Source organism: Pleurodeles waltl, chromosome 3_1 (genome assembly GCF_031143425.1).
Source record: "Pleurodeles waltl isolate 20211129_DDA chromosome 3_1, aPleWal1.hap1.20221129, whole genome shotgun sequence".
NCBI lineage: Eukaryota > Metazoa > Chordata > Amphibia > Caudata > Salamandridae > Pleurodeles > Pleurodeles waltl.
This window is the reverse complement of record NC_090440.1, coordinates 1551552684-1551578093: the sequence shown is the minus strand read 5'-3', so window position 1 is coordinate 1551578093 and position 25410 is coordinate 1551552684. Positions and strand designations below refer to the sequence as shown.

Here is a 25410-nt window from a genome sequence, read left to right as displayed (position 1 = left end):
TCCCAAAGGAGGAGTTTGTTATTTAGAAACCAAAAACATTTTTTTCATGTTATTTCTATGTAGCAGTAAGATTTTCATTGCGGTGACGGACAGAAAAAAACTTCAGAACATGTGCTCTAAATAGAGTATGCGGTCTGATGTCCTTACTTTGATGGGCCTTACTCCATCGGCCTGACGGAGCAAGCTTCCTCTCTGCGGAGCAGCAGGGGCACATACCTTTGAAACCATAGGGTCTGCCCAACTTTAGGTAAAGCAGGCTGACCAAGAGTTTGGTAACAGATAGCTCCACCATGTCGGTAATGGAGTACTATGTCCACCAAACTTTACATTCTCCCTTAATCTTGGAGTTCCGGGATTTATCAAACTGTTCCGTTGGTAAACCTGCAATCTCATACCATCTCAGGAGAGTAGCTATCATTAGTGAATCAGCTATAGTGACAACAGGGACCAATAGTGTGAGGAGTCCTCTGCCCCCGAGCATTGGCTGGCTTTTACTATTCCAAGAGAAGAGGGGTGGAAGTTCTGTGCTTGCATCAGGGCCAATGACACCTTTGCTACTGCTGCTGTGGAATCTGTTGAGAAAATGCATATTCCCCCAAAGGGTAGTATGGGAACACATTTATCTAGCAACCAGGAAGAAAGAAGTAGCCAACAAATACATAATAATAATAACAATAATGAAAAAACAAATAATTTCATTTATACAGTGATTGCAGTACTGTAGATAGCAGGTGCTTATTTCATTACCCCTGATGTGATGAAATGCTTTTATTAGAAGGTGTGACGCGCAGGTTGCAAACCGGTCATAAGGTTGAGCAATTACTCACGGAGCTATCGCCAGGATGCTGTGAGTACGCTAATAAATATTTTTTTTATCAGCCAAGCAAGGTATTGCTACTGCAATAAGGCAGTCTGCCAGGAAAGCTGGAGAGCTGCTGTCAGTCCTAAAATAGTTTCTGCGACGTGGTGCAAATTTAAATAAAGTGTTTGATTTATGCAGGAAACAAAACACAAGGACTGAAACAACAGGAAGTGCGTTGTAATAATGTTTTTTTACCGAGCTTCCGTCAATCTCTGGTGTTCTTTCCACCATACTTGTCGATGTTGTTTTATCAGCATTAGCTCTTTGGTAATCTTTGCTGCCTGTTCTGTTTTTTTTACCTGAAAAGAAATCATATTTGAAAAGTCGGCTTAATTAGAAAACATCACTGCCCTGTAACTATATTTCATTATTTTTTCTAATTTTAGAACGTGTCTGTAGACTGAAAGCTTTAACTAAGCTGTGATTGTATTTATTTGTTTATTATGCTATTAAGACCAGTTGGGTATCACCACAGGAGACAGAAAGTGGACATGAGATGTCCAAGTGATTAATGTTGAGCATACTGACATACCAGAGCAACGAAAGACATACAGGCTGTCCGCGAAACACAATCACTTACTGATGGTAGAATATACTAGGGAAGCAGTTACTTACTTGTAATGATATTTTGGAAAACAAAAGCATGAAAATGGGCTATGGTGGTGAGGGACACCAAAAGAGACAGACACCAAGATGGCGGTGACAAATTTTTTTTACCGACTCCTGTAGTGGGTTTAGAAATTGATAAGGAATATTTGTTTGGAAGGGGCATGTTGTAGGCTTAACTTTCAAACAGTGATTCTCATCCATATGTATCAATGGTTTAGGACGGAAATAGCATAGCAGTCACAAACCATTGAAAAGTTACTGACCCCCACGTTGAGGTGGTAATCCATTCCTAATAAGGAAGGGGTTCCTTGAGGATCCTTTCTCCTTTGTAAATGTTAAAATAATGTTTTGGTGTAGGACAGGGGTCTCCAACCTTTTTTGCAATAGGAGCTACTGATTTTCAATGAAAAATACACCAAGCTACAAATATTTTAGTGTGGTAATAGAAGTCATGTCAGACAAGATTACATTAGTGGCCACCCTATAAAGAATTAGCAGTGATCACCTCAGTGTATCAGGCAGTTGCCATCAAAAATGTGAAAAGGGCTTTATCAATGTGGACTGCCTCTACATGGTTAATAAAAGACAGCCATAGATGCAATGCCCTGATACCAAGGTAAAAATGTCAGTAACAAGCCTCTCCAGTGATTCATGATTCATCACTCAACCATATAGGCTTTAAGTATATTTTGGAAATTTACCATTTTCTTCCTCCAAACGTCAACTTATGAGTAATGAAAAATGTGCACAATTCCATCCTGAATACCTCCTTTCAATTTTGGGATCCATTTATTACTTCAACCAAATACAAACGTTTAATTTACTAGGTTGGGATGCACACAGAAGAGCTACTCACAAGTAGCTGGAGAGCAACCAATAGCTCACAGTCTACCCGTAGGAGATGCCTGGTGCACGTAGTCACACATGAGACCACTACAAACTCTGAAGTAAACAAAAAATAAGCTTTTCTTTTTAAACACATTAAGGTTTCTTTTAAAGAAAACAGGCTGAAATAAAAACAAAATGTTGACTTTATTAAAATGCCATCACAGACATGGTGATTTGCTGATCCCAGCAGCCAACCATCCCTGTGATGTCATTGAATTGTACTGAATCACAATTTGCGGCTTACTTATCACCAATCAGATAATACAGATACTATCCCGAAATACCAGATACGTGCCCAAGATGCAACTAAAAAGGTGAATACATCAGGCATATGCTATGGTACTGGGGGCAGCTTATTATCCGTAGTAGAGTGCACTGTTTCGGTCTGTGCCAAGTGCAAACAAATACATGTGTATCGCAGGGCAGACCAGGGCAGTGCACCTAATATATAATACGGCCTTAGATGAACACAACTTTTCCCAACATCAAACCACACAAAACTAGAATCCTCAATATTGTAAGCATATGTTAAGACAACTAAGAAATTACTTAACTGAATCCTCCTAAACATTGCAGAGGGCATGGCCCAACTTTTAATACTGTTATGATTTGAAAAAAAAAAAAAAGTACTCAGAAGAACAGTTCAGGAGAACAAAGTAAACAACTTGAGAAGAACTAATAAAGAACTTGTATTGTCACAGAGTGCCTCCAGATACCCAGTCCAGTCCTCAGAAATCCTATCTTTATGAGATGAAAATGGGATTTGGGTCACTAGGCAAGATTATAGAGAGAGCGAAAAAGAGATGAAACAAAAAAATCTAAAGCATGGTATACGATTGTTGCCTGCAGTGAAAACAAGGCCGGGAGGCCCCTTGGTACTGGTTATAACAAAATGACAGATAACAAGCATTTTAAGGAAATCTTAGATACTATAGCAACCCATAATACCCTTCCTGGAAGATTATTGCTGTGATACCTACATATAACTATCCCCTGCTGAGAGTAAAAGGGTGGTGGAAGGAATGTCAGAGAGACAAGAGGAGGGGACTAGGGTAAACGAATAACAAAAGAGAATTCACACAAAAAACGTTGTTAAATGCTTAGAAAATACAGAGGCTGAGGGCAGTGAGATAATGTCTCTCAGTGGTACGAGACAACATTTCAGTGGCAGAAAACACTTTAGTAGAGGAAACAGTAGTGTTAACTGCATTACATCATTTGTTACAAGCACGGATCAGGCAGAACTTGAGAGCCTTCTACAGCCTTAGCCTGGAAGATCTGAACATCAGGAATACAGATGAAGGAATAACTATGCTCTAGGGTGGCACAGCACTAGATAATTTACATATGTCATTACTTCGCCTAATATATGTATATTTCATGTTACAACACTTTGCACAAGTCACTTCAGTTAAGACTGAGTCCTTCAATCCATGAAATACCAGAATGGGAAAAGACAGAGATCAAATCTCAACCTCAGTGGTATCAGAGTATATGCGAACTAGAAGAGGAAGCACATTTTTCCCACCACCCCTCACCAGATTACCGTAGTACTCAGTTGTTTAGCTCGCAGATTTTCTATGCATTGTTGATGCTTTTTGCAGAATTTTCTTTCTGCCTGTTGCTAAATATAAGAATTAGAGTGTTTTTATTTGAATGTGATATGTCTATGCTTTCTAATGAAGCAAGGTGATCTACGATGATTATGTAAAGTTCCTGTTACTCAATTAAAAGAAAGAATTTGCAAACAGCCTATTATAACTTGATGCCAGAACCCACAGCCACATCAATTCAGCTGGAAGACCCATTCAACCTTAATTAGAACCTCGGAGGTGAATACTGAACCTTAAATAGAGACAAGGAATTTGGAGAGCAAGTAGATTCATTCTCCTAGCTGCTACACAAGGGAGAACAAGTAGTCGGCGTGGTATGGAAATAAACATTATAGTTTCTAATGACCTCAAGCTTCATTCTTGGAAAGCGGCTGTGCTTAACTCAAAGCTGTGCAATTTGGACTGAACCATTCGTGACACACTGTCATGCATGCTGCTTCCAAGAAACATAACATATCCACCCATTCTCTGCCCAGTGTTTTATTAGATATTACACTTCAGATTACAGAATAAGAAAGAACCTCCAACAGGGTGTCTTCTGGTAATGTGTTGCATCCTCAGGTCAGAGTAATGAATACAGATGGGCCTGATGGTATGCTGCTTAAAGTTCCTCTAGGTCAGTAATATATATAATTCAAGTGTTTAAAACATGGCAATTTAAAATATGATAGGTGCTTGGATACATCTAATTAAACTGCACCTACTAGTGAAGCACAACTAAGAGGCACAGTTCTTGAAGTAATGACCAGAACTGTGGACAAAAATCCCTACCTCAACTTAACGTTGACTGCAGTGTCAATTCAGAGTTCCCTTTAGTCTCTTACAATACCCCTTATAGCCAACTCCGAAAAGATGCGTTTACACAGCGGCATCCCACACTAGATGCTATCGAACTGTAGTGATGGAAAGAAGAGACGCAACCCCCTTAAACATTGTCTCCTAAAAGAAACAAGATGTTTCACCCATCTCTATTATAAGCAGCTGCAGTACCCTCCAAAGACCCCAGGTGATCGCAACTTTCTTACACTCCCACAGCAGAAACCTACCCTGTTCTGTGTTTCTTTATCAGCAAAAATTATTATCAGCTATGCAGTGACCACTAACTTACCTCGCTTACGTCCAGAGACATAGGAACACCTTCGTTTATTGATTTCAACTCCTTCCTAACCTGCTTCTTAGCACTGCTCACATCAGGCAAAATTATAATTTTCAAGTATTTGGCAGTACTTTCCCTTTCTTCTTGGCTCTACTGAGAACCATAAATACTGGTAGTTTGTCAGCATAATGTAAGGCACAAACACATAACTTTTCTATATGGAATGGCCAAAAAATTGGAAGAATTAACAAACAGCAAGGATTCATGTTACAGACTACTGGTTTCGCTCATGGACATCAACATTAGTAGGAGAAGGACCACACTACTGAGAAGTAGCACACATTACTTAGTGACCAGCTGGTCTTCAGTATAAAAAGTTAGTGGTCAAGCATTTAAGAAGAGATGCACCATTAATAGGACTAGCTTCAAAATTGTTTATTAACAAAACATAAGAAGCAGACATATAGACTTTCTTTCTGGAATAGCCCACAAATTCGAATTAATAGCAAACAAACATTTCTGAGGTTACTGATTTTGTTCACTGTCATTAACAATAAGGGTGTGAAATGGGGTCTCTATTTGGCAGTTGTTTGCACCCTCTCCAAACAGGGGCCCTCACTCTAGTCAAGGTAAGAGAGTCACACAACTAAGATAACCCCCGCTCATCACCTTGGTAACCTGGCTCAAGCAGTTAGGCTCATCTCAGAGGGGGTGGGACGTGTGTGTGTGTGTGTATAAACACACACTCTGAGAAAACACCACAAAAGTAATCCACACCAGTTTAGAAAAATAGTCAATACTTATCTGAGTAAAACAAGATCAAAATGACAAGAATTCAACATACAAAAGCAAAGATACAGTTTTTTTAGATTAAATGTAGTATCAGGCTTAGAAACACATTAGCTCCAAATAGGGATATCACAACATCTGGACAGAGTTGTTTCCAACAGTCCAACACTACTTGTGAGGGAGTGCAGGCCGGTCACAGAGTCCCATCAACCCCAGGTATAGTACCTTGTAAAACGATGAAGAAACAAAGACGTTGCATGGAGTCAGGGAGGTGAGGCGTCGCTGGAGCCAGTGTGGCGTTGGTTCCTTACTGCTACCGGGGAGGTGAAGCATAGGTTCCCTACTGCTAGACAGAGGTTCCTTACGGTTGCAGGGGAGGTGATGCGGCGTCGATGGTGAGGCATCGGTTCCTTATGACAAGGTGGGGGTCAATGAGTCCAGCAGGTCAAGACATGAGGAGTCGGCTTCACAGTGTCGCAATCACACTACAGGCCAGGTCACGGACGGCGGTGACATGGTGGTTTGGGCTCATGCTGTGGTGGGACTTCGGAGGAGCGGCAGCGGCATCGGGCATTGGTTGCAGTCGTTGCACTCAACGGGGACCATGGCTCGATACAGGCAGAGGCGCAGAGTCGGACAGCGGTGCTGGTTCCAAAATCGCTCTGGAGCCGATGTGCTTCTTCTTGGTTGCACTAGAACTCACTCCCAAGGGTCTAGGAAGTGGATTTGGTTCCACTTGGCAAGTCAGGACTCTCAGCAAGAGAGCCCACGTGCTGGCAGATGAAGTCTTTGATGTCCCTGAGACTTCTTAACAGGAGGCAAGCTCAGTCCAAGCATATCTCACAGTTGTCTATGGACTAGCCAGTTTTGCATTAATTTGTAATTGTGCACTCAGCGCGTTAATGTGAGTTTGGCATTTAAATTCACTAATGTCATGTTTCTGGCATATTTAGTAAATTGCTATATACTGTAATGTTTATATATTCTTAATTTCCTTTCTCTGATCATCTTTGTGGGAGGGAGGTGGACTCCCTTGTAAATCACACTCGATTTCTAACAGACATGGAGAGTCTGTCACCTATTTTCATTTGCACGTACGTGAACGCACTCATGTCATACTCAAATACCCAGCATACTTCGTTTGGCATAATCTCTTATGATCGGTCACAAGGATTTGGCATTTTCATGGGTTGAAGGTAAGTGGCGGCTTGCAGCACATTTCCAATACGTTGGTGGTAGCCTGTTGTTCTCATTCTAACAGATCAACATGATTTACAGAGCCGGCATTTTGGCTACTGATTCTTTCTGGTGATGCGTGACCACAGGAGATTATCTTGAGGTAGCCTTGCTGTTAGTGACATTGGCTAATCGGATGTTTTTTTTTTTGGGCTCACTTAGTCTTAGTCACTAAGGCTTCGCTACGGGCACCATATAGTACGGATTCGCAGAATATGCTGCATGCGGCGTATTCACAGATTTTGGTTGGCACTATTGTTTGGCATGTTATATTGGGTTGTCGTGGTGTAATTGGAGAATTTCTTAGAACTGCAGGATTATTGGTACCGATGAACACTTCTGGTGTGGGAGGTTTCAACCCTCTATCTAAGTTGCATGCATGTTTTATATATCCTAAATGGAGGGATCCATTTGAGACAAGGGTTTTTCCTCTATTTCTTCTACTTTCTTTTTTTTTTTTTTTTATTTGTCTGGTTTTGAAACTGGGATGCCATTTCAGCATATACTTATTTGTGATTTACAGTTAGCCCTGAAGAAGGGTGTGTTCCCCCGAAATGCATTGGGTTATGATCTTTAAACAACTGAGATTCTTCCAATTTGGATTGCCAGCTTCAAGCAATGTACAATAGCGAAGCAGCATTTATGTTACATGATTCATCTACAAGCCATTAAAATAACTTTCTTTGGATATTTTTTTCCTTGAATTTCATATGGTGTTAATTGTAGATTGTGTAGCATATTCTAATGCATTGGATAGAAGAGCAATTCATTGTGATTACTTGCAGCCTCTGGGCACTAGCTTTATGTGCTCAATCGAGTACAATGTGTTGTCCTAGTTTATTCACAGTGATCACTGGCCTGGCAGGGCTTGTTTGATCACTGCACGCTAAGTTTGCTTACTTTGGTGAAATGTATTTTCTTGTTCATATTGTACAATTTAAGTGCACAGCAGCCTGTGTTATAATATTTGTAAGTGGATGCACTTGCCAGGTCAACATGGCAGTGTAAAACTGAACACACAGGCACTGCAATTGCAGGCCTGAGATGCTTGCAGGGCTACTCATGTGGGTGGCACAATCAGTGCTGCAGGTTCACTAGTAGCATTTGGTTTACAGGCCCTGGGCACACCTGGTGCACTATACTAGGGATGTACTAGTAAATCAAATATGACAATCATGAATAAACCAGTCACCAATATATTTTGGACAGGGAGCATAAGCACTTTAGCACTGGTTAGCAGTGGTAAAGTGCCTAGAGTCCTACAGCCAACTTAAACATGTCATAAAAATAGGAGAAACAAGGTAAAAAGTTTGGGGATAACCCTGCAAAAAGGGGGAGCTCCAGCAAATACTTTAGTAGGAGAAGGGCCACTCTATTCAAAAGTTGCACAGGATGGTTAGCAATGGGTTTGTCATCAAAATACAAGTTTCTGGGAAAGCAGTACCCAATTTACACAGCACCTCCCCACCTTAGATTTATTTTTTATTAATGTAAAAGGGTGACATCTTCTATAGGTTCTGCTCATAGATAGAAGGAGAAGAATTAAAGAAGAGAAGCCTTGCACTATTTGATTTAGCAACTGGATGACCATCAACATAAACAAGTTACTATCAGTGTTACACAAAGCCAAAACTGCACTTGTGAAAAGACCGCTCCAAAAATAAAATCGACCATCACTAGGCCATGTTTACATGTACATAAAAGAAGGACATCAATTACAAACAGTAATCTGATATTTTACGAGTTGAATCACACCACACAACACAATGCCAAGGATTGTAGGTATATGGCTGAACTCTGTAAAAGAAAGGTATGCGATAGTGCACATATTAGGACTATTAACAGGCCAAGCAGTTTATTCACTTTTATAAAAAAATGTAGACTAAGGGTCTGATTAGAATTTGGTTGGAGCGGAATTACAACGCTGCATTTCACCCTGTCTGATTACAAGCGGGCCGGTGAACTCACATCCAGTTTTCCTGGGTGCAGTAACACAAAACCCAAAATTAACAGCTGGAAAAGCTCTGGCCTGTCAAGTTTTTTTAGCTTTTTTTAACCAGGGCAGGGAATCTTTTACCCCCGCCCCTACCCTCTCAACTCTCTTCCATCCCTGTCCAGCACCTGTGGGCGTATTGTAGATAACCAATTGAGTGATTCAACAAATCACAAATGCTGCAGCACACAGTGAAGTAGGGATTGATGACCTTCGTGACCAAGTACTGTTAAACCTGTTTGTCTACAGTTTAGATGTGCATGTATTGTTAAGTTGTAAAATAACAAAATAGGTTTTGACTCTCCAGCACAGCAACTGTTACGACTCTGTCGTCCCATTTCTAGGGGGCGCTGTAAGGGGACTGTCGGAAGCCTGGGAATCACCTTGAACACTTATCTAGAGTCCCTTGTTGACTCCTGTTTGTTTCTCTTTTGGCCATGGTATACTTTTGTAGTACTACATTTGCTTCCTGGGACTGCTAATCCCATAATGCACAGCCTGGTAGTCAGGAAAACCTGGATTCTGTTTCCCATTGTTTTCTATGGGAGAAGTCCAGTTGCTCCTTTTCACCGGCTCCTCTCCTCCAGGATTAGCAAGTGTCTGAAATTACACACACACCTGAGACCTCTCCTGTGCAGCCCAGCTTGGACCTGCTTATAAGCAGCCATTTCCTCAAGATCCCCGTCGTGCATTGGAGTTCGATTCCTTTGTGTTACAGACCCCTTATCGGATGGTGTTCCAGTTTTGTTCCTGTTCTGTTCCAGCTTGATCCTGTTTCCTGTTTCTCTGCCCTGCTCCTGATTGTTCCAACCAGAGTCTGCTTCCTATCTCTTAGCCTTGTACCTGTTGGTTTCTTCCAGAGCCTGCTCCCTGTTTCTCTGCCCTGCTCCTGCCTTGTTTCAGCCTGAACCTGCTCTCTGTTTCCCAGTCCAGTTTCCTGCTCATTCCTACTCCCTGTATTCCAGCCCTGTCCTTGCCAGTTCCAGCCAGAGCCTGCTCTCAGTTTCCCAGTCCTATCTCTGTTTGTTCCAGGCAGAAGTTTGCGCCCTGTTTTCAAGTCCTAGTCCTGCCTTTGCTTCAGCCTGAGCCTGTTCCCAGTTCTTGCCTCTGCCTCTTAGCTTGTTCCCTTCTGTTTCTGTTTCTTCTTGGCTATTTGTGTCTGGTAAGAGTTCTATCAGTCTTCACCAGTGTATAAGTGTCCTCCTTTGTACTGGGGTTGGCTCCTGGTTTCCAGGAGGCAATTCCAGCCCCCATCCTTGTCTAGTGTTATACGTTGTCTTTCGTGCCTAACAGTGACAGTGTGCTATTGCTGTATTTCCAGCTGGACCCACAAGAGTGTGTCTTGTGTATGTAAGTACTATCCTTGTCTGTGCTCTAAGGTCCAGAGACAGACTAATTTATGCTGTCTCCTTTCTATGGGGCTTGCGGGGTGACTATCTGTAAGAGCAAACTGCACAGAGGCATTGACATTCCCTGTCACTGTGGGAAGTTCTGCGCTTTACTCTGTGTACAACCCCAGCGTGTTTGTCCATTAGTAATCCGTTTCCTGTTTGTTCACACAAGGGTTGCTCTGCTTTTACTTTCCTGTTTCCTGTGCCTGTCCATATCTGTCCTTTCCGTGTATGCTTTTAGCTGCTCTTCTGCCCAAGTACACTACCTCTTTAGGATATTCGATGACCTCAAGGGGTGTCCCAACCAGAGTCCTGATCAGACCTGCCCGAAACCGTGACAGCAACTGCAGTTGAGTAACAATTAGAATGAAAAGGCATGGGAAGCAGTTAGGTTCATGGCAGTCTTCTCATTCCCTGACCATAATTTATTTGTTTCTGGTTAGGTTTTAGGTTACAAATGCATATACTGAAGATCTAAAGACTCTCCCCATCAAAATGCATTGTGACATGTGATGTGCCATAGTACAATATATTTGATTATGTACAATGATGAATGATTGCTATGAACACAATGGACAAAGAAGGAGTAAAGGGGGATGTTTAGATGAAGAACCAAAAGCTATAACAGAATGTTAAAGGAATCGGTAACCGAGATAAACATTTATACTTCTACATTTAGGAGTATTGTGGATGTTACAGAGGAAAAACGTTGCCTAAAAACGGTTGATTTTTAAAAGTCATATTGACTCAGTTGTACATTGGGAATTTCAAAATGCCAGTACTCTTTACAAAACAATGGATCTGGGGCTAAGTAATAACCATGTATAACAGACACATTTAGTACAGAACATTCTGTATATGTGTGTATGTAAATTATAAAAGCTGCATACCTAGAGTTACATAAACCGCCTACACATCCTGAGAGCCGCGAAGCAACACATAAACCTCACTGTGAATGATTCCAAATCCCTTTCCTTTCTGACCAGAATTTGAAACTTTGGCTGGTTCATGGCAGATTTTCAGAATATCATGTGACTTGATTATAATTAATCTATAGTGTACTTATTTGTACAGTGAGTGGTTATCACGAATCATGGACCCAGCCTTCTGTTGGACAGCCTTCACGTAGGACCCATGTCACAAAAGGATGTGTTGAAAGCAGCAGCTTGGTTACTAATGTTGTTCACTATTTATTACATATTGACCTTCAGAAAAGATAGTGTGTACAAGCTATTGACTTACTCGTAATGACATCAACAAGCCTTCCACAGTTTTAACCTGTGGAAAGAATAAATACATGCTTGTAGAAGATAATATAGGTTTGCATTTCTGCCCCACAATGTTACAGTGAGAAGACTAAAAATAGGGTCTTACATTAGTAAGGAGTATGGGCCATATGTACGAAATTCCTATTTTGCATTTCCTAAATAGTGAATCCTAAGAAATCGCTATTTAAGTAATGCAAAATGGAATGCACACAAATAGAGATTTCCTAATAGTGATTCCTAAAGACTAGGAACCGCTATTAGGAAATTGCTATTTAAGAAATGCTACAACATTTCCCAATAGGAAATCACAAATCAGGAAATGCAATTCCAGGGGGGCCTAGTAGCTTAGGAAATTGCAAATAGGAAATCCTTATTTGCAATTTCCTATTTGGGAATTGCAAATTGCAATTTCTACTAAGTAGAAATCGCATTTGCAATTCCCTAATGGCCTTTGTACATCTGAAAGGGCAATTTAGCATTTCTTAATGGAACTACATTGTGATTCGCTATATTAACAAATGCTGCATCCTTTCGCACATCTGACCTTATGTCTTGTTTTGCTTCTAATATAAGGGCAGGGCCCTACAACACTGAAAGCCAATTAGGACAAAAAGAAAATCAATGTATGTGCAAAGGGCTGTGGATATATTTTCTTCTGAAGCTGTGTTTTTACAGCCAAATCTTTTTCCACATTACTCCAGGCTGTTTTATTTCAATAACAAGTACATGTTACATGATTAATTGGTCATTTTAAAAATTATGCTTTTGCAGAAATTGTTTGAAAATATAGGAACATTTTAGTTCCTTGTATTATTTCTTGCTGCATCTAAAATAACATAGTCCAGTTTGGAGGAATTGAAAGTGAAAGAGAAACAGCGAAGAAAGGGCAGATGTACAAAGATACTGGTCCCAAAAAGTGGTCCCAAATTGTGACTCTACATTTTGTGACCAGTATTTCACAAAATAATCACATTTGCAAACTGATCTATGTTCTAATAGGTCAGATCGCAAAAAAACAGTTAATGGTGGCTTGCAGACAGAACTGCCTAATGAATATTAACTAGGGAGGTTGTCATTTGTACCCACTACGATTGGCTACAAACACAAGGACGGTGGCCTGTAAGAGTCAGCAGGCATTTCAAGGTGCAAAACCATGTTTTATAGCATCCCGATCTCCTGAAAGTTAACGGGCTACTTAAAAAAGTTTGTTTATCATGAAAAACTTCAATGAGTGTTGACGGTGGTCCCCTGGAGCACAGCTTGTGTCTCTGGAGCCTACAACCTCAAATTACAAAAGAAAAGGATCATAAAGAGACTCTTTTCTTTTTGTGAATGGGTTACATCCATAACTTGGGAACTTATCAGAGGTTTGCAATAGGAATTCTGGTCACAGACCTACAGTACAGAATCCGTATTTGGAAAGGACACCCACAACACTCCCATTCCAAATTGCAATTAGTTAACCATTTCTAAATCCATTTTAGGAGTCAGTAAAACTTTCCCAACTCCTAAAAAGGATTTAGTACATACAAAATATTTTTTCAGCCCTCTGATTTTGAACTGGATTGTTTGCAACTACAAAACTGCTTAGCGTTCTCACCCGAGAGACATATGGACCCCTTTGATCACATTACTGAGAACGTACAGATGATGCAGCTGACGACCAGTGGAGTACTGAACCAGCTGAGACTGACCTCGACTGCCCGTCCTGGTGATACAGCTTAGCAACCTGCTCTTCCAACAGAGTGGGCTATCCGTAAGGTGTGCCGACCAACCAGCCGTTGCGAAAACAGACAACTTTGCATATGTTGGACTTTCACTCTGCTGAGGGGCAAGTTGGCATCGTATCCCCACAACACCCCACCCCAGGTTCTCATTGCTTTGTGTGTGTTCGCTCTTTGTATCCAGGGTCATAGCTTCAGGGGGGTGTTTGGGGTGTTATACCCTACTAAGATATATATTTTAAGATAAATAGTTGGGTATAGGTGCTTTCAGTCGGGTATAGTGAGGTGTCTGTCAGATTTCACCAGAAATGTTTACACACACACACAAACAAAAAAACACACACATTCTCTCCTTCTCTGTTTGGAAAAACATCAAATATGTTGGTTATTTCAGAACATAATGTGCTGTCTCTCATTTAGTACCTCTGCCTATTCGCATTCCTCTCCCTCTCCACTGTCCCTGAAGCCCCTCTCGCACACAGTGCTTTTTACTATAATGTATTTTAACATTATGTGCCAGCGTGATTGTTGGGAAATCTGAAGCTCACACTCTTCCAATATTTCTGACCAAGCTACGACCCTGTTTGTATCGTGACTGCATGCTGTCAGTCTGTCATTGTTTGGATGTTCTTTGCAAAATTTCAAAAGAATTAAAAAAACAAAATAGAACTGCTAAGTACAATTGGCTTAAAGTCCCCTAAGAGAGCCTTGTACTGAAAAGGTACCCAGATCTGGTGATTTCTATTTTAGAAAGCAGGGGCATTGTCAACCCTCCCGCATTAGCAGCTACAGCGGGGATCGGGTTTTAGATGGGAGAAATGATAGATGGATGGATTTGTGAAAGGGTAGAAGGATGGATGAGATACAGGATGAATGAGTGACTGAAAGGCTGGATGACGAGTGAAAAGGTAAATGGATGGTGGATGAGGGGATGGATGGTTGGATGGATGGATTAATGCATGGATTGAAAGGGTGGAAGGATGGATGAGTGAAAGTGTGGATGAATCAGTGAAAGGATTGATGTAAGAACAGATGAGTGAAATAAAGAATGAATGAGTAAAAGGGGGGATAGATGGATGGCTGGAAGAAAGGGTGGACGGAAGTATGAGCGAAAGGGTGAATGGATGGATGAGAGTGAATGGATGGATGGGTGAATGAAAGGGTAGATGGATGGATGCATGAGTGATGAGTGAAAAGGTGTATAGATAGATGCATGGATGAGTGAAAGGATGGATGCATGAGTGAAAGCATTAATGGATGAGTGAAAGGATGTGTGGGTGGATGGATGAGTGAAAGGATGAACGGATGGATGAGTGAAAGGGTGAATCGATGGATGGGGAAAAGGATGGATGAGGGAAAAAGTGGATGGTGGATGATGGATGGATGGACTGAGCGAAAGGGTGGATGGATGAGTAAAAGGATGGATGACTGAAATAATAGATGTATGAGAGAAAGAATAGATGTATGAGTAAAAGAGAAGGTAGATGGATGGCTGGATGAAAGGGTGGGGTGAAGGCGTGAATGGATGGAGAAATTAGTGAAAGGATGGGTGGGTGAGTGAAAGGGTAAATGGATGGATGGGCGGACGGATGGGCCAAAGGATAGATGGATGAGTGGAATGATGGATGTATACAGTGAGAGGATGAATAGATGAGTAAAAGTGTGGATGAAGAGCGAAAAGGTGGATGGATGGAATGACTGAAAGGATAGATGAATGAATGAAAGGGGGATGAATAAGTACAAGAATAGATGACAGTGAAAGGATGGATATTTTTGAGGGATAAGTTTGAAGACAGATGGATAGGTTTGGATATAGATGGGGAGGTGGACAGAATGGTGACAGAGTGAATTTTGGATGAAAGACTGAATGGATGACAGTGTAAAGGTGAAATTGTGATTATCAGCGAGTAGATGGAAGAATGAAAAGATGAATGGCTAGATGCTTGGATGGCAGAGACAATCAAGCTTTTCTGGGGAGGGTCGCAATGACTTGATTTCATTTACTATGTGTCACAAAAGTTTTGGTTCAAAGTGGGGAGTTATGTAATTTCCCAGCTACCCACTTGTTAGAAAGAGTACTTGCTTCTTGCGTCATATTGAAGGATACTGATCTCTGGTTACAAGACAGAATAATGCACCTTCCGACAGAGCTCTGCACTCCCTGCTCTACTTGTTTTATCATCTTAAATCCTCCTTTCTGTAAACTGAGTTTATGCCTGACGTCTTGTCTCACAGTGTCAAAAAAGCCTCTTTCTCACATGAACTTCACTGATATGATTATTTACATTTGAAAAAAATAATAAGAACAACAAGGATATACCTACGCTCTAAGTGCCCAGCTCTTGATTTAATTATTTTTTACCAAACGAAGATGCAAAACGACTTTTAGGGTGCTCGATCGAAAGACATGTTACTTCTTCTAATCAGGGACACCAAAGGAAATGAAACAGTCTCAGCCCAGACTGAATTAAAGTACTTTTGCCTCATTTTTCTATGGCATGACTTGCAAATTCACTTTTACAATTAACAAAACATAACTTGGCGCTCGTACAGGGATTTACTCGTGCATATTATCCCAGCATGGTGGGACGCATGAGTAAATATTCTGACTTGCAAGTGGGCTATCTTGGATGGGGAAAACACTGGAAAAAGTTGGAAGCGCCTGCAAACTTGTCAAATTAAGGGCATTCACACACTTCTTCATGAATAACTCCCATCCATGAAACAGTCAGAGATTTATTGCTAACAAGGGCAGGAGTAAACTCAGTTTCACGGTGGAAATTAGAATGTAACACCCCCAAAATAATTGGAGCTGTATGGGTAGAAATTTCTCCACGGGGAACATATCTTCTGCATTGTGGGAAAACAAGTGCAATGGCAAAAACGCAAGAGTATTTCCACAAATGTGAAGGTATGTTTGCATGCATAAATAGTGCTGCACGTACAATACTCATGCTGGACTGCCTTCAACTGCACATAGTTGGAAATGCACAAATCGTTCCCATATCGCAAACACGTGATTGCACTAGTTTTATGAAGTATTCCTAGAATACTTTGGGTCCTGATTGTCACTTGTAGCTTTTTTGTCGCTGGTTAGAAGATTGCTCATTTGTTGCATTCGTAAAGTTTTCCAATAGTTAACCCCACACCATTATGAGTTTTCTAAGGAACGCCGTTAGCGCAGTTAGTGAGATCACTTAGGTAGAGGAATAACTAGGACTTTTGAGACCAGCCGAACATTTTACTTCAGCTCCTACAACAGTCACTTTTAAGCCGCAGTGTTCTTCGCAGAACGGGCCTAGAGACATGGGAACAGCCACTAATACTACAAGTAACAAAGTTAATTGTAGAAGGGGCCTATCGTATGTAAAACAAACCTCCTCTGGGCTCAGTAAAAGGCCGGTAACTCTGACTGATATTGCTCAGTTTTAATTTTTCTTATTGTAGAATTTAGTCACTTGTTGAGAGTTCTTTTGATGCCCTGAATCATAGGTTGGTTGACATTGAAAACAGCATTACAGCTTCAACTAGAGTAAGACTGCCTCCTGTGGTACTCCTTCAAGTTTAAGCGGAGGAGAGTTTATTCCACCAGTTATGGCTGATGTTCCACAATACATACCCTTCCCGTTCGTACAGCTCCCATCTTGCATCAGACTTTACCTGATAAACAGGGTAATTCTCAGGGTAATGACACACTCCCTTCCTGTGCCAATGCCATTCATAATCCAGTTGTTTCAGCTCAGGTCTATGGACCCCCGACTCATTCCAACAATCCCTCTAGCAAACCATGATCTTTGTCATCTCTTTCTATTCAGAATATTGGAGACAATCGTGTATGTCATACATTTTGCCAATTAACTTTGCCTCCTGAGGCAACACCATTTGTAATCATTTGGCCGATGTTCCACCTTTCAGGGTAAGATATTCTGAATCTTATTCTCAATTAGTAAATAAATCTGTTCACTGGATTGACCGGCAAAAAAATGAGTGGAAATCACTTATTTCAACATGTTAAGACGGCTAGGTGACTCCTTGGGTGAGTCCTGAGCAGATGTCCTGATGATTGTATTGTACTTAAATTTTGATCAGCCCAACATTCGGTTGCCTTCCCCCACGACCCTACATCTATAGAGGACCTCTCTATCATCAGGTTATCTTTATAAACCAAAGTAAGTGCAACATCTAGTCATTTTTTACAATTCAGGATGACCACCTTATAGGTCTGCAGTCCTCCATGGACATAATTTAAAGGTCACAGCTGCGACCCCTGGCTTTCCCTTTGCAACCTGTAGCATTGCCCTTGCAACTCTTACATTAGTGATCTCAAGGGAACAACAGAAAGCAAAACAGGGCTCTCTCGGAGCCAAGAATAATTCCTGCAGTTGTTGCCCATGGAAGGCGAGAAAAGTAACATTTTCCTCTGGATAGACAAACTGCGTAGGTGTCAGAGGCTCAGCTCTCAATGGTGCAACAGGTGTAGTGGCACTGGGCCTAAAGGCCAGAGAAGCCTCCTGAATCCTGATTATTGCTGCACTGCACTGCTCAGACCCATATTTTCTTTACTTGCACTAGGACCTGTCACAACATTGCTGCACCACTGGTTGGTGATATCCTCTACCATGCATTTCACTTGGGAGAAGAGCTGCTGCACATATAAAGGTAGGAGTAGATCCTCATGGTGCGACACAAAATTATTTGTACTTTTTTAAATAGTTTTTAAACAATGGTAAATAATGGTTTATAAACTGTAAACAGCAGCCTCTTAATGGTTTACCAATTGTGTAGTCTTTTGCTCATTTTTCTGAAAATCCAAACTATTTCTGAAGCAAAAATAATAATTGCATTTAGACACTATCTGCACACACGGAGTGGCACTAGTGAAATAATTACATTTTAAAAACTACATTTTTTTTAATTTCGTTATGCAGAAAACAGAAGGAATGGAAAAACACATATCAGATAAGACTGTGCATCAACTGTACTGTAAAACCTCCCCCACACTCCCCCCACACTCCCACAGTACATCTCCATACAAGTGCAGTATATGTGGTGTTCGGTGTGATAAACATTCTGCTCTTCTTCATGAAGCCCACCAAGGGTCCTTTGGGTTCACCGCAGGCCCACATCTCCCCTCTCACATAGGCACCCCCCCCAACCAGGTCTATAAGCTCGGCGTGAGCCTCTTTATGTCGCTTGCATTTTTTAGGCAAATTTTTAAATGTGATTTTTATAAATAAATGCCCATTAAAACGGAGTTTTGGGTGCATGTTCTCTGTTTTGCGATTTTTAAGTCTTCAGCACTCCATAATGGGTTTAATCATTGTGTTAACTGGATCTCAGGCATAGTTCTCAACGTGACAATTTTATCATGGTTCTGTTATAAATTATTGGTATGTCATTAATTTATAAATAAATTGCACTGAAATCACAACTATATTATTTTTGCAATTATAACAAATTAAATGAGGTTAACTTGGGAGCTAATATGATTTGCTTAGGAAGTTACATTGTTTATCAAGTCAATGTTTTATTGATTGGGACCCCAACAGGGATTAAAAAAAATTAAACAATATTACCAAAATCAAACCATAAATCAATTTTTTCAATATATTTTTGTTGATCATTTTCATAGGTTTATACATTTGCATACCAATAAAAATGAGTACAACAGTAAGAATCATAACATCTCAGTGTTCACTTGTTTGACAAACCAATAGTCAGTGCCAGGTCAGAGCCATCCCAAATGGGTTTATCACAGTCTTCATTGTTTTACTGTACTCGTGGGTATACTAGGGACACCGGCCAGAGCCATGTGCTCCATCAGTCGACTCCACATTCCGCAGCCACTTGGGTGAGGGTCACCCAGTCACCTTAACTCACCACCTACCCCATCCCTAGGCACTATACATCCGTTATTTCACTTACATAAAATACTTAAAACAGTCTCCAAATGTTTTTTTTTTTTAAATGTATATGTTATAGCATACACAGGAATTTGGTGGAAGCATTATTAAAATAATAAGTTTGTCTATTCTCGGGATGCTAAATTTGAAACATAAATGAATTAGATATTGACAACGTGCTGCCGAAACAGCAGGGTATATTTAAAGTGCATGCCTTAGATCCTGTATCCCTCCCTGATAAAATTCACTCAAGCCTGTAGTAATATAACAGTGTCTTTTGTGGACATTGAATGGTAACACTGACACCTAACACCATGGTCTAACCTGAGGGCTAAATACATCTGAGTGTGTACATCGCCTAGGATAGCCAGCAATGATTTATTATAGTTTTAAATTCATGAAACATATAGGGGGTTATTCTAACTTTGGAGGAGGTGTTAATCCGTCCCTAAAGTGACGGAAAAGTGACGGATTTACCACCAGCCGTATTACAAGTCTATTATATCCTATGGAACTCGTAATACGGCTGGTGGTATATCCGTCACTTTACCGTCACTTTTGGGACGGATTAACACTCCTCCAAAGTTAGAATAACCCCCATAATGTCATTTGAGTGACATAGCACCTGATCTAGAGTTTGGAGGACAGGTTACTCCGTCACAAACTAGACAGAGATCCCGTCCGGCATACTACGATCTCCATTGGCTATTATGGGATTGTGATACGGTGAACGGGATATCTATCACATTTGTGAGGGAGTAACCCCTTCTGCCAAACTGTAAATCAGGCCATTAATCTTGATACAGATTTTTTTTTTAACTAGTTTAATTTGTGCAGGAGTCCAAATTTATAAATATTCCATCTTACATTCCAGTTTTTTAAAAACCAGTATTAAGTTTGTGATGAAAGTATAATCTTTTTCATTCCAGATTCCTGCCTCAAAATATTCCTAAGAATACCTTCTGTTATATGAAATAAGTTGTATGCCCAAGCGCACTATATTTGCCATTGCAGTGGCAAATGAACTTGTAAGTTCAAAGCCTGCACAGCGACTGCTTGTCTTACTGTGGCCAATTTACGTAGAATATTCACTTCATATTGATTTAGAAATTACCATTGCCTAATAGATGTGTACTCAAGTGCGTATGTGAGAGTCAGAGGAATGTCTATTCTACATATTTCTAATAGATAATTAAAATGTCTTCTTCCTAAAGATGTATAAAAATGATCTGAGACAACTGTATACCCTAAAGCCTTATTTACTAGATGTCCGAAGTGAGGTTTATTCTTAAGATTCTAAGACAGCACTTTTCCTACATATGTATATGATTTTACCATTTCTAACGGTGTTCCACCTATACAACCAACTAAATGGGTGACAATGTTTTCTTCCTTTCAATGCCATTACCTTGTTTTAGAGATGTTATGTTTTTTTTAAATTATGCATATTCATTCAAGGCTTTCAGGTTTTGTTGTATAGCTACTGGTGTAAGGTTGAATAAAAACCACATCATCTGCATACATTAAAACATGTAGATCGTAAAATACAACACGTAGAGGAAAGTTCCTATTTTACAAACTTAGCCAGGAGATCATAAAGGTATATAGAAAAAAGGAGTGGGTCCAACAGACAACCCTGTTTTAGGCCATTCTTTTTTTGAAATGTTGGTGTTAGGCCCTTACCCCCTCCCACAACAATCCACACCATGTAGAAGAGGGTGGTGCTATAAGTAGTCTTAAGAAGTGAAAGGGGTGTCCAGTGTAATCAGTTTGCTCCAAAGGCTTAGACTGTCCACTTTATCAAATGCCATCGAAAAGTAATGAAGGCACTGTAAAGGATTTGCAATTTGTGATTTCCATTCAACATATTTATCTATGAAAGTGTGAACAATTACAATGTTGTCCATCAGAGTGTGGTTGGGTCTAAATCCAGGGTCATTATTGCCTCATCTGGATTTGCTGGAGTATTTAATAATTGATAGCCATATGTTTGGCTCTGAGTATGAATCCTCCATATACAGCTTGGATACATATTCATTCCATGCTGACAATAGGAAGGGGATAGTTAGTAGAGATTTTTTTACCCCACTGTGGCACGCTACGAGACCCCATAATCGCCTTCAATGTGCCTAACGGAGCTCAATCCAATTCTTATCAACTGCCTTCATTTTCAAGTTTAAACAGAGGGCCTGATTTAGAAGTCGGCAGAGGGAATACTCCGTCATAAACGTGATGATATCTGTCCGCCGTATCAAGATCCCTGTAGGATAGAATGGATCGTAATATGGGAGATAGGATATCCATCACGTTTGTGACAGAGTATTCCCCTCTGCCGACTTCTAAATCAGGCCCAGAGTCCTTTTCTTTTTTCCGTAGTATTCAGCTTTCTTTTTTTATAAAGGCAGAATACTCAGTGAATTGAATTCTGATAAGCTTATTTATAGCTGCTGAGATTTGCTTATCGTGAGCATTTTTTTATTATCCTTTTTTTCCTTTGGTTGGTGACTGCTGTTAAAAATCTCAGTCCGAGATAATATCTTCATAAGCAGTTATTGGTATAGCCTCTTTATTTCTATATACATTTTGGTAATGGTGTATTAGGGCATTCTCTTGATTGATCGACCCCGAATTCAGTATATATTACCCCGCATTGGGTCCACCTGTGCTTTATCATTTCCTACTGCCAGTGTCCAGTTTACAATTTGTTGAACCTGCAGAGCAAGTACCATGAATAAAGTTGTGAGGTCACTGCCTTGATGGAAATTAACACAACACTCCACAAATGCACTGTATAGATCACAGGTAGCTATTACATAATCAGTGACAGAAGATCATGTACTGCCTTTTCTTGTTGGTGTGTCTGGTACACCTGGGTCCCCTCTTCCATTTATTATTACCCCATTAGTGCAATTGAGGGATTTCAATAGCATTCTACCTCTTCGATCTGCTTTTTGTGGGCTAAGAAATAAAGATTTGGGAATCTTCTAAACATCTTTGGCATTTGAGATTTTGGTATTGTATTCTCCCATTAAGAGCATGCTAACTTGTTTCTGTGCCCCAAAATAGTTTCAATAGATTCAAACATTTGATTTAAAATTAAGTTGTGTTGACACCCAGGAGGTGCACATACATTTAGTAAAAGAAGAGAGGAGATTAATCTGAATACCTTGTACATTTTGATGGGGCTGAGAATCTCAAAGTCCCAAAGGACATCTGTTGATAATCTAGTTGCTGTCTGCGCCGAGGTATCTATTACAAAATATAAATTCATAACAATCTTATCACGTCAAGTCTCTTCCAGAGAAATATTTGTGGATTTCAAATCTTTAATGATGCTATTTCATCTGTGAGACTATGTACCAGTTATTGCTAAAAATTTAATTTGGATGCTGTACTTAATTTATTTTCATTAATTGTCCTGGCTACCCAAGAATACTCCTTTCTAAATGTTTCAAATGATTGGTGCTCTTGATTGCTGATATGCCTTCCATTTCCTCAAGCTTGAATATCAACAGAGTTAAGGTTATCATCTATGGAATTCCCAATATGGTCACCATTCCATTTTTCATTATCAATTGAGCCATTGGAGGTAATTCATGAATAAGTGATATTGCGTATGTCATAGCCATTCTTGTGAAAGATATCACGATCATTCAGGATAATTGCTGGTATAAGGTTGGGCCAAAATTCAACCTGCATAGTGAAAAAATCCAGTTTTCAATGGGAAAGTGAACAAATTTAACTCTGTTGAAGAGAGACATTGAAGTTGTGGATATGTGTGCAAGAGACTGAGAATTCCCTGTCTATTTAAGGGAATAATATAATTTGGGAAAAGATCTGTTATTTTGATGATTGAGGAGTAATAGGCTGAAATGCTGCTTTCTGTCTTTATATTAATTGATTCAGTATCTAAACCTGATACCATAATTTCGGATTTAGGCTCCATTTCTTCCTGGGAAAAAAACAGTCCATTAAAATTCGGGAGCCTTCGGATTTAGTCCACCTTATAGTTAGCCACAAGTAACAGAGGAAGAGGCAAAGTATGCCTCCATCCCCTCAATAACAACAGCCTCCCATTTAAAAAAATAATCCACAGTACAAATGGTCTCAAGCTAAAAAATAAATTGTTTGACTAGTATTTTGCATCTTTTTCATCTGGACAGTATGTCAAGTACTTAGGGCGTTGTGCTGTGCTTTTCTATCACTGGACACTGCATGGCTCTTAGCTGTACTGAGGCACCTCTAATATTGAAATGTGGACCAATTTAGATTTACTACGGAAAAACTTTGGAATGAGTGAGGATTAATTGAGGGTCACCAAGGAGCAAAACATAATTGTTTTACTAAAATTATGGTGAATAGTTTGCAAAATAGGAGTCATACATCCCCATTTAAGGGTAACTTGTAAGCAAACATGTCATGCACATGAGGCGTTGTACCATACCTACTTCCCAAATAGCCATATTTGCAGTAACATGCACTAGCACAGAGTACAGTGAAACCACATACTGAGGGCAAGTCAGAGGTTATGTGATTTCTTTTTCTAGAAGGTAACTGGGTCAAAAAGTTTGTGATGTCACTTCTTGTGATGTAATCAATAGGTCAAAGGGCATGCGATGTCACTTCCGCTATCCCTTGCATTTTGATGAATCGACGTCCATGCAGTCATCAGGTAGTTGGTACCGACTTTTAATAAGCTTGATGCTCTGTCATCAATGGGTAATACAGACTGACTGAGTTATCCTTTAGTTTCTCCTGATTCTCTATTGCTCAAAGTGACTGATAGTAATTTACCTGACTCTGTCATACCAAATCATTAAACATTACTTGTTGGAATATAGCTGGTCTCTCATCAGAAAAAGGACTGGCTAGCTTTTATAAAAAAATTCAACATTGTATGTCTATAGGAAATGTGGTCTGATTTGAATTGTTTTGGGTAGATCTAAAGGAGATCTTCTCTCCTGGGTGGCCTTGTCTCTTAACTGTGTAGGCTCTGGTTAGCCTTATTTCTCTTGGTTCGTACTTCATTTATGTTTACTAATCATAACTCTAATTGGCTTATTACAAGACCAGTGCCAAGAGCTGATTTTTTTATTGGTTTAGGGGATTTTATTTTATACCTTTGTTCTAATAATGTTTGTACGATTTGCAGCTCCATGTTTACTGCTTCTACAAGAGATCTTCATTTTAGCCACTTTCCACAATGGGACGCAATTAATTTAGGGTCTATTTTTCTCACTGTCTTTCCTCCTATGTATATTCTGGCAGACGTTTGATATCTACCTTTGTTATTATTTTAGTTTCAAATCCCTTGTGCTCCAATGTGACTGAGTTTGAGGTCACTTGCAGTACCTTTAGGGACATTAACCCGGTTACTCTTACCCTAAAGTGGGGGAAAGTTACTAATCAAATAATGGCTGCTTCTTCTGCAGTCCTGTAACTGGTTTCTCAAAGTGTTAGGATATGGTGGGCCAGTATTATAATCTTCTCAATATTCAACTCTTGATTCCTTAAATTCCATTTGCAGGACTGTGAAAACCTTGTTCACCAACACCCATCGTGCTTCCCTCTTTAAGTCATTTAAATGGTTTGATCATTCATGTTCTCTCACCCATCATGATCTTGTTAAGGCCCTAAAAAACTCCTGCAGACCTAGGGACTGAGGTATGGCAATAGCTATAACATCTTGGCACCCTCAGAAATAGTGCTTTGTTCTGGGAGGTGGTAAACCATCCATTTTTAACAGAGTTTGACAGTCCATCCTTAACTCACCATACTCAACTTGTTCTCTGGGTGAGTCATTTGGAGTTGATTTATCATTTTCAATCCTCTGATTCACCAGTTGCCAAATTTAGACCGATTTAATGGTGGGCATGTTATTACTTTTTTTCTGCAAGGAGGACCTTACTGCCATTTTAAAAACCTCAAAAGGGAAGGCTTCTGGCAAGGTTGAGGTTCCTTCCTATCTTTATAGTTCAAATCCTATGCTCTTGTCCCCTTTTTTGACTCTCTGTATCAATGCAGCAACAGGTGATTCC

At 40.1% G+C, this 25410-nt stretch overlaps 1 protein-coding gene across 2 annotated transcripts in view; it reads right to left on the bottom strand.

Annotated features, from left to right (window-relative positions):
- CCDC148 (coiled-coil domain containing 148) overlaps nucleotides 1-25410 on the bottom strand; it is a 777160-nt gene that overhangs the window by 515970 nt on the left and 235780 nt on the right. For both annotated transcript variants that reach the window (XM_069225141.1, XM_069225142.1), the window contains one exon: nucleotides 1058-1161. In XM_069225141.1, the coding sequence (XP_069081242.1) occupies nucleotides 1058-1161 (104 nt within the window). The remainder of the gene's footprint in view (nucleotides 1-1057; nucleotides 1162-25410) is intronic.